General features: G+C 45.3%; 1 protein-coding gene across 1 annotated transcript; it reads left to right on the top strand.

Moving 5' to 3' along the window:
• Positions 1–484: 484 nt before the first annotated feature.
• LOC307218422 (putative G-protein coupled receptor 139) lies at positions 485–3,436 on the top strand. Its single transcript, XM_079980688.1, has 2 exons — positions 485–653; positions 2,043–3,436. The coding sequence occupies exons 1-2, from the start codon at positions 581–583 to the stop codon at positions 2,966–2,968; spliced, it is 999 nt and encodes a 332-aa protein (XP_079836814.1). The 5' UTR covers positions 485–580; the 3' UTR covers positions 2,969–3,436.
• The last annotated feature ends 13,527 nt before the right edge of the window (positions 3,437–16,963 follow it).

Genomic DNA, 16,963 nt, shown 5'->3' with positions numbered 1-16,963 from the left:
TGCGTAGTTCTTCTATATTGCAAAGATCAGTGTGTTTGGCTTTCCAAGCAGAAGAACATTTCAGGTGTTGGTGTCAAGTGGCATTTGGCATTTTCTGAGTTAAATTTTTCCTTCCTCGTGAGCCATAAAACTGAAATACAAAAAGCAAATTCTTGTCATATGAAAGGCAATCAAAGTTGCAATAGCAAGAAACATGTTAAAGAGTAAAATCAGAGACAAGTGGGACAAATTTAAAACAAAATAAGGCTAAAATTCAATCATGAACCTAGAGCAGCATCCATCCTTTTTTTTGCCTGCACTAGAGAATTTACGGATATATCCATTACCTTATTCTACCACTTTAGTTGATCATGTTTAATTTTGTGCTCATAATCTTGTCTCTGTGCATATCCTCTCCTTTCATAACTAACCTGATAATAATTAACCTGAGATTTGTAGGTGCTAAATTAAATTAAGTTACTGATTATTTAAACAGATAGCAATTAGGAAGATAAACACAGGACAGTCCTGCCATAAGGAAATACTGGACTGTCTTTTAACACTAGCAGACAAGACATTTGCCAGAGAACTGGATTTCAGAATGCCGTCAGAACACTGGATGGTAACACTAAATAAAGTGTTCTATCCGCTTCTAGCAATAATCGGGATCCCATGTAAGTATGCTGGACGTAAGCAGCAATTAGAAATGTCTTCCAAAATTGGGCTGTCTTCCTGAGCAAGGGATGCAACCACGGAGGCAACAAAGATTTAATGTCTGGTAGAGCAACAATCAGCGATGCGGGCGGGGGGGGGGGGGCTTCTCACTGAAAGGGGAGAAGAAAAATACAGTTTTGAATGAGGAAAGAAAAACAGTCCTTAAAGCTGGGTTGTGCTTTAGAAGCTGCTCTCCCTCTTGTGTCCTTGGGATTTCTGACAGCCTGTATAATGTCTGTAAGTGATTCTCATGCAGTTCTTCCATCTTCTGACAGCCATTAGAGATGTTTACAAATCAGTATTCCAGCTGAGCCTGCTTTGAGCTTATTTCTCGGTGATCTTCAGCTGACATATCATGACTTGCAACTGTCTTGAAATTTACTTCAAATGTGTTTACACTGATAGCATTGGAACCATTTAAAAATAATATGAGAGAAACAGTCATAGATGTTTTAGGATGCTGAATGATAATCTAAATAACTCTTCTTCCCAATTTGCAGGGGATAGAACAGGGTAGAATTTAGCTCCTGAAGGACCACCAGTGGCCTGAGAAAATTCTGTTGACTTATTCCACAGTTGTAGTGTCATAACATAAAAAGTGCCTTTCTGCCAATGTATACACACAAGGTGGTTTGGTATCTTTATTTTAGATACCTTGTGTGAGTACATTGGCAGAAATGCACTTTTATATTCTGACTCTACAACTGGAGAACTTGTTGAAAAGCTTACTCGGTTGGATGCCAAATGCTGGATACAACCCCTTAGCATAGTGCTATGAAAGAGGAAGCTCATTGGCTTTATTTTCTCTTGGAACCTGATCCTTGGTTGCCAGCTGAGCAATAGTTTACCCAACATGTACGATGGACTTATCTGCAGTAATAATTGCAATGGGGAAGCCAATTGAGTGAGCTGATGGGACAGTGTTTCCAAATATTTGAATTGCTCAGGGAGAAGGAAACTGCAACGGAATGTTTGTAGCTCAACATCTATGAGAGAGGAGAATGTCGTATATTTGGGATCCATACTTCATACAGATTTTGGGGAGGTATGTGGAGAGTAAACGGGCTGCTAAACTGAGACGAGGTCCCTCAGTTGAGGTGAAGGGTAGCTGAAGGAATAAACAGAACAAGCAGATATAAGGGTTAGCGGAGGAAACAGGTCTAGGGAACGGCAGAGTGGAGGGGACACAAGAAGACAAAAGTGTTGTGAAAATACAGGGCCAAGGCACAAAGCGGGTGGGGTCAGGGCTACACCAACGTGTATTGGGCATACGGTTTATTGATTACAGGCTTCCAGGTACGGAATTTGGTCCTGGTTCTTGGGTTACGTGGTCTTGTTTTTCATTGCAGCAAATATTATGACATTGTTCATCTTGTGGCGAAAGAACTGTCGTATTGCCCCTTCCAGTCGGTACCACCTCATGGCCATGTCCTTCTCAGACACAGTGGTCCTTGTTCTCTTCGTCCTCCTTGAGATGGTCACAGAACATTTCAGTGAAAGACCATTCTGGTACAGTGACCCCTGGTGTACCCTGCGGGATGTTTTCTGTTATGGTGCAGTCAACACTTCTGTCTGGCTGGTGGTCTCCTTCACCATTGAGCGCTTTATCACTATCAACACCTTCAGGCTAAAGATGAGAATCTGTTCTGCCAGGAACACACTGTATGCTATTGGTGTGATCCATGTCTGCAGCTACATTGTGGCCATCCCCCATTACTGGTCAAACTATTCGGCGGTGGAGAATGCTACAGGACTTTCTATCTGCAAGTATAACCCTAAGCTCTCCAGAACATATGTTGAAGCGCTTGTGTGGTTTCAGACTTCTCTGCTCTATATTATCCCATACACCATCATCATCACCTTGAACAGCCTCATTCTAAGACAGATAATGCGCCATAACAAAGTGCACTGTCTCTCTCGAGAGATGTTGCATAGAACCCCACCTAAAACCCACTTGGGGAAACCAAAAAAGAAGTCCGTGATCCTCCTGGTGACAGTTTCAATGACATTTGCCTATCTCTGTACCACAAGGTTTGTTACCCAAATCATCATCAAGACCTGCTACTATGACATAGAAAGGAAAGATTACTCCAAGACCATAAACATTGTGGCAGATATAGGGACCATGCTGGAAATGACCAACACTGCTGCCAATATGTATCTCTATGCCTGCACCCAATCTGCCTTCCGAAGGGAGCTTATCCAGTATCTGAAGATCATTGTGCATCCTTGGCAAGCAAAAAGAAAAACCCTACCTGTTGTTTTCCAGGCATAGAACAACATACCATCCAACAGAGATGTTAGGATACATCTATTTTGCAGCTGAGTCAGGCCACCTGAGCTCTGCCTTCAGTGCTCTTGCAAGTGGGAAAATACAACTGGTTCCATGTCCCAATGGCTCACAGCTTCAGCCTACCTGGATGCCTGCTTTTCAGTGACAGCAGCAAAGGCACCCAAATGGATGAGTTTCTCCCATGATTTTGAAAGAATTTGCTGGGCCATTACCAATCCACTGATACATATATTTTCACACTGCCTCCCATTATTTAAACAGCCTCTGCACATACACACACAAACACCACATGTACCAGCACCGTCTGCTTCATTTGATCACCAGCCTCCTACTCTTTCAAGCAGAGAGAAGGGTCTTTATTTGTGAACCGCCCTGATATCTTTTGATGAATGGCGGTATATAAATTGAATAAATAACAGCAGCAACAACAACAACAGTACTGTTGTTACAGTACAGTGGTACCTCAGGTTACATACGCTTCAGGTTACAGACTCCGCTAACCCAGAAATAGTGCTTCAGGTTAAGAACTTTGCTTCAGGATGAGAACAGAAATCGTGCTCCAGCTGTGCGGCGGCAGCAGGAGGCCCCATTAGCTAAAGTGGTGCTTCAGGTTAAGAACAGTTTCAGGTTAAGAATGGACCTCCGGAACGAATTAAGTACTTAACCCGAGGTACCACTGTAAGTGCATTTTAACATTTGCCGGGGTGTGTGTGTGTTGGTACTGCATACCCTTATGTACCCCCAGAAAAAAGCACTGAATAATAATAACTATAATTGTGCATCCTGTGTAGCTGAAGCCCAGCCTAAAATAGCAACAGCCCACTGCCTGAAGTAGCGGAAGCTAATAGCGCTGACTTTGCTTCTTGTAGAGAAATCTGTTTCTTCCTCCCACACACTACCAATAACCCTTACATTTGCTCAATAATGTGTACCTTTCTGAATATAGCAGAATTCTACTGCTTAGTTCTGCTTTGCCTTGGTGTCAAATTGTGTACGGTAAAATGCTCCACTTGGTAAGGTTGTCCAACCTTGTGGTGGGTTGGACATCTGTATTATTTCAGAGCCACAATACAGATCTAAACAGCACAGCCCTGACACTGGAAGCAGAAATCATGGATTAAATGGCCGCCTCTCTGCCCTTGTACTTGATTCCTGTGAGATTTAACACCCACATGCTTTATTAATGCTGAACAAACATACAGGGAAGCGGGGAGGGAAATATATTTGTACTATCAGTTCCCCATACATTTAATTTCCTGTAAGACTGCCGTTCTTTCCTCTGTTGCCAAGAATATGCTTGCTGGGAAACATGAAGGAAAAGATGGTTATTGGCATTGTGAAAGGAAGGAAGAAGGGGTGTTGCTAGATACTTCAAAGAACCTGGCACAATTTGTAAACAGGGATGCGAACTTAGGCTTTCAGGGAGGGCAGGGGATGACAGATGCTGGTTCTCATCCTGAACTATGGGACATGAACAGGATTTTCTGCTCCCAGTACGTATGTGGATTGGGACCTCTGCAAATTAAAGTGGTGAGTGACTCAGTTCTCACTGGCACTGAGCTTTGCAGCATGCCCAGCAGCTCTGTAAGTATTTTAAAATATATATCAATAAACAACATGTTTTTAAAAGGCAGCAAAAGTTCTGGGGCCTGGTGCAAGAGATCTAGAGGCAGGATTTTTTTGGCAACAAAATCCTTGAAGACATGTTCATTGTATGTATATCTTATGCTTGAAACAGCTGCTTTGATCTTGCACAAAACAGCTGTATCAAAAATACAGCAGGAATGTGGTGATAGGGACCACCCACTGAAATATCACCAGACACATGACAAACCATCAACCCGCCCCCCAAATGTGCTAAAGGTTTCCCCAACAGCAGCTACTGCAGATGTATCACAGATTATTTTTGCTTAACAGTTTTTCTGTAGTAAATGGAAATCTGAATTAAGAGCACTGTTGCCAGTCAGTTTAAACAACACTTACCTAGATGGACCAGTGACTAGGCATAAAGCTTACTCTGATGGGCCATTGGTTGTTAACAAGTATACAAAAACCCAAAAGGTCTCCCTCTCTTCATTTGGTACAACCAAGGGTTGGCATACATCTGGAATTTCCTTGACATAGCTGGAATACTGCAGTCGGAAGCAGTGTCCAGGCGGAAATCTCTAAAAATGTCCGGGAAAATCCGGATGCATGGCAACTCACATTGACGGTGTCATTTTTGGCGATTTCCCTTAACAATAGCTCAAAAACTTCTCTCTCTCTTTTTGCAATTTTACACTTTTGTGCCTGGATTTGCACCGGATATGGCAACCCTAGCACTACCTGTTTTGTTTTATTTTGTTTATTTCTTAAATTTATGCACCACGTTTTCCTGCAAGGAGCCCAAGGTGGCGTATATGGTTCTCCCCTCCCCTTTTAATCCTCACAACAACCCTGTGAGGTAGGTTAGGCTGAGAGACAGTGACTGGCCCAAGGTCGCCTAGGGAGCTTCATGGCATATAGCAATATAGTTGGGAAGGAACTTAATTTAAAAGAGAGAGAGAGTTTTTCAAAACAACCCATTGCGGGGGGTGGGGGGGGACAATAACCAACAACCACTTGCTTAGCCATCTAGAAAATGCACCAAATTATCTTGCATTCCCTAACATAACTTACTCCTGAAGGTCAGGCCTATAAATGGAGGAGCCTAGAATGTGCCCCCTGGTCATGGCTTTCTCTGGATTAGTGGACAATGTGATGCCTAGTCTTCTTCCTCTTTACCTTGTGCTCATTCATTTTATTCTCCTGACTGCACTCCTAGACAGGCTGGGGAGCTTGAATAATGGATAGGGGTAAGGTCAGCTGTAACCTGATTCAAGGGTGCTGCATTCCTCCAGAGTCGCTTTCCAGCTTTCATCTTATCTGCTCTTATCCCTACTTTTGTGGGATCAGGTTAGTCTATTGTCTTTGTGAGTTCTAGTGAAGGAGCAGACTGAGTGCTTGGGGCTGCAACATGATGCTGCCTCTAAACTCAAACTGCTCCTGTGATGCATACCAAAACAGCCCTGGAGGCTGGAGAATTCCTGGAGGCTGCCGAACTGCATTTCTTAACATTCCTGGCAGCAACACCCAATAGCCCAGTGGGAAAAATTGAAGTTCAGGAGCTCATCGTGGCAGCCTTCATAGCAGCGCTTCAAAGGTAAGTCCCAAAATGCAAGCAAGATCCACTCATGCATGCATGCATATAAATCACAAATAAACAATTTATTATTAATCATAATAATTTATAATTTATATCCCACCCATCTGGCTGGGTTTCCCCAGCCACTCTAGGTGGCTCCCAACAGAATATTAAAACACGATAAAGCATCAAACATTAAAAACTTCCCTAAACAGGGCTGCCTTCAGATGCCTTCTAAAAGTCTGATGCAGTAGTTTATTTCCTTGACGTCTGATGGAAGGGCGTTCCACAGGGCGGGTGCCACCACCAAGAAGGCCCTCTGCCTAGTTCCCTCACAGCAAGGGAACCGCCAGAAGGCCCTCAGTGCTGGACCTCTGTGTCCGGGCTGAATGATGGGGTGGAGACGCTCCTTCAGGTATACTGGGCCGAGGCTGTGTAGGGCTTTAAAGGTCAACACCAGCACTTTGAATTGTGCTCGGAAATGTACTGGGAGTCAATGTAGGTCTTCAGAGACTTGAGACAGCCATGCTGAAATCCATCACTGCATGGTGTTAGAATAAGTTGGTTAGAGTGTGGTGGTGGTGGTGGTAATGCCAAGGTTGCAGACTTGATCCCCATAAGGACAGTTGTGTGGCATTGCACGGGGTTGGACGAGGGTTCCTTCCAACTCTGTGATTCTAAGAAGTGGGTCTGCACCTTCACCAAGGCGGAATAATTTTTTACTAGCAGCGTCCAGCATGGAGGGGTGCAGTGCAAGCACATGGACTAGAGCACTAAATGAGCTGCACCAGTGTATCTGGTCACCATTCCCTCCACCTTGCCCCTCCTGGTAAGCAGCAGAAACTGCTGCAGGAGGACCAGGTGCATGGCAGGGCTCCTCCAGACCAGGCGCTGCTTGTTTCTGCAGTTTTTGATAGACCCTGCATGAAGCATGCCTGCACATCCTCCGTGAGTTCAGTTTGGCAGTTTGGAGGAGACCTGGAGAAGTTGGAAGCAAATGTTATCTATGCAAACCGGAAGATTATAATAATGCGGTTCTCCTGCATTGCACTGGTGATGAAGCATTTGAGCAGTGCCAGCCCCGTCCATGAGGCAGGGTGAAGCCGTTGCCTCAGGACCGCAGGCTCCAGATAATTGGGAGAGGTGGCAGATCCATCTCCTGCACATGTCAGCCCCCTCCTCCTCTGCACACGCACCCTTATCTGCACACCCACCACTGCTTCCTCCCTTGAATATCTGTTGCAGTTGGCAGGTGGTGCACAGCAGAGGAGGAGGAGGTGGCGGCTGTGAGGGGGCACATTTTCCTCCAGCAGCAACAGCTTGTCCTGTATTCCAATCTTACAAGCATCGCTGGCAAAATACTGCTCCAGAAGATGGCGCCATTGCTCCTACTATGAAAAATAGAATTTCGTCTCACTGAGGAAATTCCCTTCCTCAGTGACAACTCTGCATGGAGACGCTCCCTCACATGGCTTTCTATGTCTTTTACTTTACTGTATATTGTTGGGCGTGGACGCAGGTGGCGCTGTGGGTTAAAGCCTCAGCGCCTAGGACTTGCCGATTGAAAGGTCGGCGGTTCGAATCCCTGCGGCGGGGTGCGCTCCCGCTGCTCGGTCCCAGCGCCTGCCAACCTAGCAGTTCGAAAGCACCTCCGGGTGCAAGTAGATAAATAGGGACCGCTTACCAGCGGGAAGGTAAACGGCGTTTCCGTGTGCGGCTCTGGCTCTGGCCAGAGCAGCGATGTCACGCTGGCCACGTGACCCGGAAGTGTCTCCGGACAGCGCTGGCCCCTGGCCTCTTAAGTGAGATGGGCGCACAACCCCAGAGTCTGTCAAGACTGGCCCGTACGGGCAGGGGTACCTTTACCTTTACCTTTTATATTGTTGGGCAGGCATGGAGGAGGAGGAGGAGGCTGGGTCCTGTGGGACTCAAGGACCCCAAAATTGTTAGCCCGCTCCATCCCCTGTGCCAATCTAATTAAGAGCCAAAGGAAGAAGAGTCTCCAAAGGGCACTGCTGTCCCAAAACCTATTTATTTACATTTATTCTTTCTCACCTTTCCTCCAATGAGCTAATGCAGCACGCAAGGTGTTTTCACACCCCTTTCCCCTCACAACAACCCTGTGAGGTAGGTTAGACTGAGATACAGTGACTGTCCAAAGGTTGCCCAGTGAGCTTTATGGCTGAGTGGAGATTTGAATCCGTGTCTCCTGCACCCACAGCTCCACAAGGGACTGGATTTTCCCTAGGATTCACCCGCAGTCGTGCCAGGGTGATTTTGAGAAACAGCAGTCCCCACAAATGCAGGTTGTGGGATACTGCTGGTTACTACTGGGATCTCTTAAAGATATCGCTCCACTTTTCAGAGAATGCAAGTAGCCATTAAGCAACGGAGTCTGTGTGGATTACGGCTTCTCTCCCACTCAAGTAATATAATAATAATAATAATAATAATAATAATAATAATAATTTATTATTTATACCCCGCCCATCTGGCTGGGTTTCCCCAGCCACTCTGGGCGGCTTCCATAAAAACCAAAAATACACTAAAATATCACAGATTAAAAACTTCCCTGAACAGGGCTGCCTTAAGATGTCTTCTGAATGTCAGGTAGTTATTTATCGCTTTGACATCTGATGGGAGGGCGTTCCACAGGGCAGGCGCCACGACCGAGAAGGCCCTCTGCCTGGTTCCCTGTAGCTTTGCTTCTCGCAATGAAGGAACCGCCAGAAGGCCCTCGGTGCTGGACCTCAGTGTCCGGGCAGAACGATGGGGGTGGAGACGCTCCTTCAGGTATACTGGGCTGAGGCCGTTTAGGGCTTTAAAGGTCAACACCAGCACTTTGAATTGTGCTCGGAAACGTACTGGGAGCCAATGTAGGTCTTTCAAGACCGGTGTTATGTGGTCTCGGCGGCCGCCCCCAGTCACCAGTCTAGCTGCCGCATTCTGGATTAGTTGTAGTTTCCGAGTCACCTTCAAAGGTAGCCCCACGTAGAGCGCATTGCAGTAGTCCAAGCGGGAGATAACTAGAGCAAGCACCACTCTGGCAAGACAGTCCGCGGGCAGGTAGGGTCTCAGCCTGCGTACCAGGTGGAGTTGGTAGACAGCTGTCCTGGATACAGAATTGACCTGCGCCTCCATGGACAGCTGTGAGTCCAAAATGACTCCCAGGCTGCGCACCTGGTCCTTCAGGGGCACAGTTACGCTATTCAGGACCAGGGAGTCCTCCACACCAGCCCGCCCCCTGTTCCCCAAAAACAGTACTTCTGTCTTGTCAGGATTCAAGTAGTTTAAAATATATTCCTTATCTGAGATGCTGCTTGCATGGAAGAATGGGGCAATAATCAATCACTTGGGATTGACTTCGTTCTCCGACTGCTTCAGCTAAGTATGTAGCAGCCACTCTGTTAGCTGTGCAATATAGAACCACAACCCATTACTCAATCTTGCTTTGTGGCTGGGGCTGGAAGGAATACTCCTAAGTATTCAGGGTCATTTGAACATGTTTTAAAAACGAGGCAGGCTTAATATATAGAGTGCATATATTAAGTGACTGTGCAGCGTAAGTGACTTTTCTTACATTCACCAATCTATCTGTCTGTATGTCTGGCTCCAGGCGAGTTAAGTCTATAATCTGAGGTGACATTTGCAAGCTTCTCTTTGCAACCAGCAGGAAGAAAACCCTGTTAAAAAGTCCTTTAGAGTAATAAAGGCTTTCAGAAGCACTTGAGACTGGGACAGTTCAGGGCTGCCAACCTAGCCTGCTTAATTGTCTCTGAATATCTTTGGCCTTTCATTCTTGTCTGATGATCATAGGGCGTAAGCATTGTGGTGTTTTTCCAGGAGCTAGTGCTGTAAACTGATCCTTGCAATTTGGTTTTACAGTGACTCTGTTCACATAAAAGTAAGCGCTTCCTCTCAATTGTCCAGGCAACTGGGTCATGTGAAGCAGACAAGGCAGTTTCATTAGGCAACAGCAGATGGCCAGCTGGAAATGTTTAAGGGTAAGCCAGCCTCCTTGATATGTATTAATTGCCTTTCTAATAATGGCTTTGTGTGTGTGTGCATTTTAATAGATTTATATTTTGGTTTTTAAAACTACACAAGTGGGGGACAGTGATCACATTTGATTTCCAGAATGTTTGTGAAGATTAAATACGCACTGTTTCAGAAATTAAAGCAAAGATTCCCCTTCTTTCTATTGTTTTGTTGAGTACAGTTAGGGAGACTGGAAATACAAACAACTGTCATCTCAGTGACTTTTGACTTTAAACACCCACCTAGTTTAAGGGAAGTTTATTTCAACAAAAGCTGCATGGCCGGAAAGATCTGCGGCACTGACACACTAACACCACAGTCATTGAATAGCGCTACTTGCTCCTGTACTGTAAAAGAAAGGAAGTTCCACTTCTCAGGCCTGCAATATCACGAAAGGAAGGGGCGGAGGTGAGTCTAAAATAATTCATGTCAGGAAGTTTAATACAGTACACAGCAAGAGATCAGCCCTGCAGGCATTCCAAAACAAGATGCTGACAAGCCCTTTCCAGGTAAGTTACAATTTCATTCAAGAGAAGCAACAAGGACTCATGTGGCACATTAAAGACCAACACATCTACTATGGCATAAATTTTGTGAACTGCAGCCCAATTCCTCAGAGTCATGAAGTGTTATGCTAGGTTCCAGGAGACTAACACAGCTTCCCCCTGGAAACGATTCAACAAAAGGGGATGCAACACAGAAATAAGACTCAACATGCAACTACATCACTTTTGGAGGTTTTTTTTGAAACCAGTTAAGGTATTTGCCAGGTTACAAAGCAGCACCAGCTGTCACAAGAAGTCTGATTTTTTGCAACATAGATCAAATGCCACACACACACAAAGAGAACAAAAAACCTTTAGAACCTGTCTCCAGATCTCTGGCTAGGAAATACATTTTTTATGTCAGTAGGGGTTTTCTTTCCTGCTAAGTGTATTCTCAGTCATTTAAACTTTTTCAAGGCATATTTCCTGTATTTTTATTGTTGCTGTGTGTGTGTGTGTGTGTGTGTGTGTGTGTGTAAAATATATAATTGTGTTGTGCTTTTAAGTAGTTGTTAATTGCCCCAAGTTGTTAATTGCCCCAGAAGGGTGGCACAGAGCTCTTAAACAATATATACAATAATTAAAAAGGTGTGGCAGGCATTGCTGGTTTGCAAAAAGCTGGTTTATTCTGTGGCTCTGAATTATGAAGGATGCCTGATTCTGTCAGGAAGATGATGAAGTAGATTCTTTATTCATCCTGATACCTCCAAACTCCAGTGTGAAAGAGAAGAGTTTAAGCCCAACTGGGTCAATGTTGCTGGTGATGAGCACGCAGTGTGCACATGGGACTTAAGCAGGATTTTGCATGATGTGGTGTTGATTTGTCACTGTGCTGCACTTCCTTGATTGTCAAGCCATTTTAAAAAAACAAGCACATTTGATATCATTTGCTCTTATGCTGTCCCTCGTTCTGTTGTTCTTGCCAATCTCTACATTATGTTCATGATTTCGTGATGAAAATCGCCTCACTTCTTACCTCCGCTGTGCTTGACTTGACAGCTGCCTCCTTTGAAACAAACTTCCCCACCCATGCTTTGTACCTAATTCAGTTTACTGAAGGTGCACTCAGTAATATAACCGATAAGAGGGGGCAAATGCATATTTGCAGAAAAGATTTTCCAGGTCTCTGACGCAAATTCACAGCAACCCGTGTGCATTTTTTGCCATGGCTTGCCTTCTTTCAGTTTTAACAAATCTTACATTACTCTATGCTATAGACTTGATCTGGTTAGATATATTCCGCTGAATAATTGAGTACAGGACATAATAATGGCTTCTTCAACTGCATCAGATGGCTGGATGAACACAATGCAGGGAGGGGTGTCACCCCTCTCAGCTCCCCTAGGCAGAGTTTGGTGAAGGGTTGTGGGTGGAGCTAGTGAGCAGAGTTGTTTCTGAAGGCACATAAAAAGTAAAGGCAGCAGTGTTAGTCCATGTGGGGGGAGCGGAACCATGCATGTAGCCAAGGGGGGCAGGAGGGCAGATGCCCCCCCCCCGATCAAGTAAAACAAGAGAAATACTTAAGTAACTGACCAATTACTTCAGTTCTGCCCCCCCAACAAAAGTCCTGCCCCCCAAAAATATATTGGCTACGCTCATGAGGGGAACCCTCCAAAATCCACAGTTGAGCAGTACCTTTATTAAAACCAAGCAAACTGTCATGAAATAGTGGTATGTGGAGATGAGGACAAAGGAAGTAAGGAAGGAATGCTTTTTTTAAAAAAAAAAACCCACCTCAAATTTCCTGCTTTGTGCATGATGTTGCTTGGTGTTCTGGAGAACTTGAAGACATGCCACCATTTGGGGCATTTTGGTTGGTCCTTATAAAGGTCCTTGCCTATTTGTAGATTTTACAGCTACTTTTGGTGGGTCTGAGGGCACAGCCCAAAGGGTTTTGGTGAGCCTAGGAGGAGCACCCACGTCTCTAGCATATTTGGGCAGCACCTTGATGAACCCAGCACAAAAGGTGCATATTTACCATAAATGTACATCTGTTTTTAAACACTGCTATAAGCATGGGATATGGGTGGCGCTGTGGGTTAAACCACAGAGCCTAGGACTTGCCGATCAGAAGGTCAGCGGTTCGAATCCCCGCAATGGGGTGAGCTCCCGTTGCTCGGTCTCTGCTCCTGCCCACCTAGCAGTTCGAAAGCACATCAAAGTGCAAGTAGATAAATAGGTACCGCTCCGGCGGGAAGATAAACGGCGTTTCCGTGCGCTGCTCTGATTCGCCAGAAGCGGCTTAGTCATGCTGGCCACATGACCCGGAAGCTGTACGCCGGCTCCCTTGGCCAATAAAGCGAGATGAGCGCCGCAGCCCCAGAGTCGGTCACGACTGGACCTAATGGTCAGCGGTCCCTTTACCTTTATAAAGCAGGGTGGGGAGGAGGACAGCCTTGTCCCTTCCTTTCCTGGCAAATGGCCTCAAGCTGGTTGACAGGAGCCAGGGGGGCGGAGGAGGGGGGAAGAGCACAAAATACTTACTGTGCCAGTTTTTTGTGGTTGCTTGGCAACAAATTCAGACGTTTGTTTTTCTGTTATATTGTTCACCTTTTGGATTATGTACGTAGGTAATTGGATCTCTTCACCACCACATGCTCCTCATTTATAACTTGACCTTGCTGGTTTTGCTGACATGACTCACAGGAAAGTCAATTTATGAACAGGCAGCGTTGAGGAAACTTTGAACTACAAGGTTACCCCATGTAGAACCAAGAGCCACCAAGCTGGAACAGGTACCTGGGAGATTACTCAGACCTACCCTAATCCTGTAGCAATGTCAAAGAGACAGTGCCAGAAGCTCTGCAGGAAGAGAGAAATAGAATTTTTAAAACCACTTTCTTGGATTTCCTCACCACCACCTAAGCTTCATACTGTTGCACACCTCCCCCGTCTCTGAATAGTGCAAGATTTCAGGGGTTCCAGACTCAAAGTTTGTGTCGCCTTTTGGGAGGCACAGCAGAAACTGGGGTGTCTTTATGAAATATGGTTTATTTACACATATATATATAACCTGAACCTACGAAGGAGGGGTTCACAGCATCAATAGCCCCAAAGGGTCTTGTTTCTCCCATAGCCACAGCCTTGGACTCCAGCAGAAATCAGCAGACTCCAGCAGAAATCTACTGGAAGGGCTGCCTAGTGGCTCCAATGCTAAACAAAGATAAGAGCAGGAGTCTTGAAGCTGTTCATCAATGGTTAATACCTAATGAGCAGACTGAGAAGCCATGGGCAAGTCACTTGCAAGTCACTTGCTCACAGACTTGCAAACCTGCCACTTTTCATTTGTGATATATAGTGTGCATACTCTATTCTTCTGTGGTCTTTCAAGTCTGGACTGGACCTGGTACCATCTGCTAGCCTAGCTGTGCCATGCCACTCAGCTGCAGCCTTTCCCCAAAGCATTGTAAAAGAAAAAAGACTAGTGAGCTATAAAACTAGTCCATGAGAATGGATTTGATCTAGAAAGCTTTGTTACCTCTGTCCCGAAACAAAACAAATTCTGGTGGAAAGTTGTGCAGCCCTTGGAGTTACAAAGAATGCTTGTCAGCCGGAATAGAAATCTCAACCCAGAACCAGAATCTGCTTTAGAGCAGATTCCCGGCATATGCAGATTGAAAGAATAAATAGACTTTACTCATTATGCTACAGGGCCCTACTACCGCTCATGACATTTCTGATTCCCTCGCTTTCACTCATTCATCTCAAGAATGGAAGTTGTGACTCACATTCTCAACCAGCCCACATTTGCTTTCCTTGCTGCCGCTTCTTCTTTCCGGTGAGATAACAAGAACTGTATTTGTACCCAAACATTTTGTAAAGGAATCTCTGGAGGCGGGTAGGGAGGGATCCTTCCCTGGAAATGCACCTCGGATAACAATGAAATTGCACAGAGCATATGAGAAAAGAGCTGCCTTTGGCGCTCAGGAGAGGTGTCAGATCAGAATGCAAGAGGCAGTAGGAGTGCTATGGCTTTGTGGCAGAGGCCCAGGGGCCTCACTCCACAGAATACGTAGGAGGGTCCTCAAAACAAGGTACTGTACACAGCAGACTGGCTCATCACACTTTGAAGAAAGTGATGTAATACACATTACCATGGAGGGAGGGTGAAGACCATTTAAGAAAAACAAAACACATTAGCATCTAAAGAGTCTCCTCCTATTATGTCCAGAGTCTACACACACCGTTGATTTAAAGCACCCCCAAATAATCCTGGGAATTGTAGTTAAGGATGCTGGGAATTGTAGCTCTGTGAGTGGTGTACTATAGTTCCCAGGATTCTCTGGGATGGGACTTTAAATACACACCATATATCTAAAGTTCATTTACAGCAGACCCTGGCCCTGGCCCCCATTAGCCTAGCCTGAACCCCCCAGCTTGCATTAATCAGAGTGGCAGCTGCCCACATGGAAGAGAATTAGGCAACCCATTGAAGTAATTTTATAGGAGGGGATCTAGGAGTGATTTGGAGTTTTAAAATGATTTATTCCTTGCACAATGTTAGTATTTCTATGCTAAATTTCATATACACATATATGCTGTTTTTTTAAACAATACAAGCAGTATTAATTTTGGAAATGCAAGTGTGGGGAGAAGCAGTTTCTTCTTGCTTTAGACCAGCTTATCATTTGTCTCTCGGTGAAGGATCTCCTTCCCCATATTTTTTGTGGTTGCAACTGCGGTCTCTTTAAATCGTTGCTTTCGGATGTGCTCCCCCACCTTTTCAACCCTGCTGTGAGCAAAAGGGCTTCCTCCCAGCACATGCAGAGCATGGCTGCCTCCACAGAGGAGGATGGTAGCAGGAGTCCTGGGGACAGCACAGGCAGGCAGTCAGTGGGTGGCTCAGGCTGGGCTAATCACTCAGGAAGGAGTGGAGTCTGGAGGAAGCAGAAACAGATGCTTGATTGAACAAAAATGGCGAGAGAGGGAGATGGATAAATAAGAGAAAGAGTAAACAAGTGCTGGACAGGTGAACTGAGTCCTATTCAGTCATTCACCTGCCGCTATATAAATATTAAAAAAAGTGGCCAGCTCCCTTTGTGGTGGTTCCGGTCCTGCTTAGATTGCCGTTTCCAGAGGGGGATGCTTTTCAGCCCTGTGGAGCTTTCAGTGTGGGGTTCCTCAGGGTTTGATTTTATCCCTCATGCTGTTTAACATCAATATGAAACCACAGAGTGAGCTTATCCAGAGTTTTGGAGTATCTGGTCAGCAATATGCTGATGACACACAGCTCTACTCCTTTACATCTGCAAGTGTGGCTGTTGTCTTGCCTCAGTAATGGACTGTATGAGAGCCAACAAACTGAAGCTCAGATGATGATGATGATGATGATGATGATGATTTATATACTGCCCTATACCCAGAGGTCTCAGGGAGGTTCACCTAAAAGGATCACAGTATATAAAATAAAAATAAAAGCAATAACCCAATAATACCCCCCCCCCGCCGCCAAAAAAAGAGCCACATTTTGAAAGGGTATGGGATGTTGATCAGGTCAACAAAAGGCCTGGTTAAAAAGTAATGTTATTGCCTGGGGCCTAAAGGTGTATAGTGAAGGCACCAGGTGAACTTCTCTGGGGAGAGCATTCCACAGACAGGGGGTCACTGCAGAGAAGGCCCGTTCTTGTGTTGCCACCCTCTGGACCTCTCGAGGAGACGGCACCAGAAGGAGGGCCTCAGAAGATGACCTCAGGATCCAGGTAGATTCATATGGAAAGAGGTATGCACACTTTAAATGTATGGTGTGTACACAGACCTAGTTTGTAACCCATGTTCCTCAATACCTGCTGAATAGGTATGGACAACGCACCTCACAAAACTCCCAGAGATCTGATCGCTCAGCTCAGATCTCACTACCTCATTGCCTCTGGAGTTCTGATGGCTCTTTAAGTGACCTGCAAGCTGCATGTTGCAGAAGGGACCATCTCTCCATACCTGTTGGAATAACTCACCCACAAGGCAAACCATTCCTATCCTACACTTATGTCTTCCAAATGTCGGTTTTGTCCATGTTTATGGAGGATGGAATTTTATGCCAACTCACCTGGGAGTAAGGACACTTTCAGACAGTTGCTATTTTCTGTTGGGATTCAACTGCAAATTCGCGTTTCACAATTGATGTTGATTTGGTGTTCTTGCACTACAAGCCTGCTTTCCCCACCCACCCAGAATCAGACTTTTTGCAAACAGGGAAGCAATGCACAGGGAAGTGTAGGACAGCACTTGCTTGCC

The sequence above is a fragment of the Podarcis cretensis genome, assembly GCF_951804945.1.
Source record: "Podarcis cretensis genome assembly, chromosome: 6".
Classification (NCBI taxonomy): domain Eukaryota; kingdom Metazoa; phylum Chordata; class Lepidosauria; order Squamata; family Lacertidae; genus Podarcis; species Podarcis cretensis.
This window is presented reverse-complemented; position numbering and strand designations above follow the sequence as displayed.

Excerpts from the sequence above, each read along its gene's own strand:
- LOC307218422 (XM_079980688.1), top strand. The coding sequence starts at position 581 with ATGCCGTCAGAACACTGGATGGTAACACTAAATAAAGTGTTCTATCCG. Across the intron at positions 654-2,042 it reads AGCAATAATCGGGATCCCAT|CAAATATTATGACATTGTTC; the intron begins GTAAGTATGCTG and ends TTTTCATTGCAG.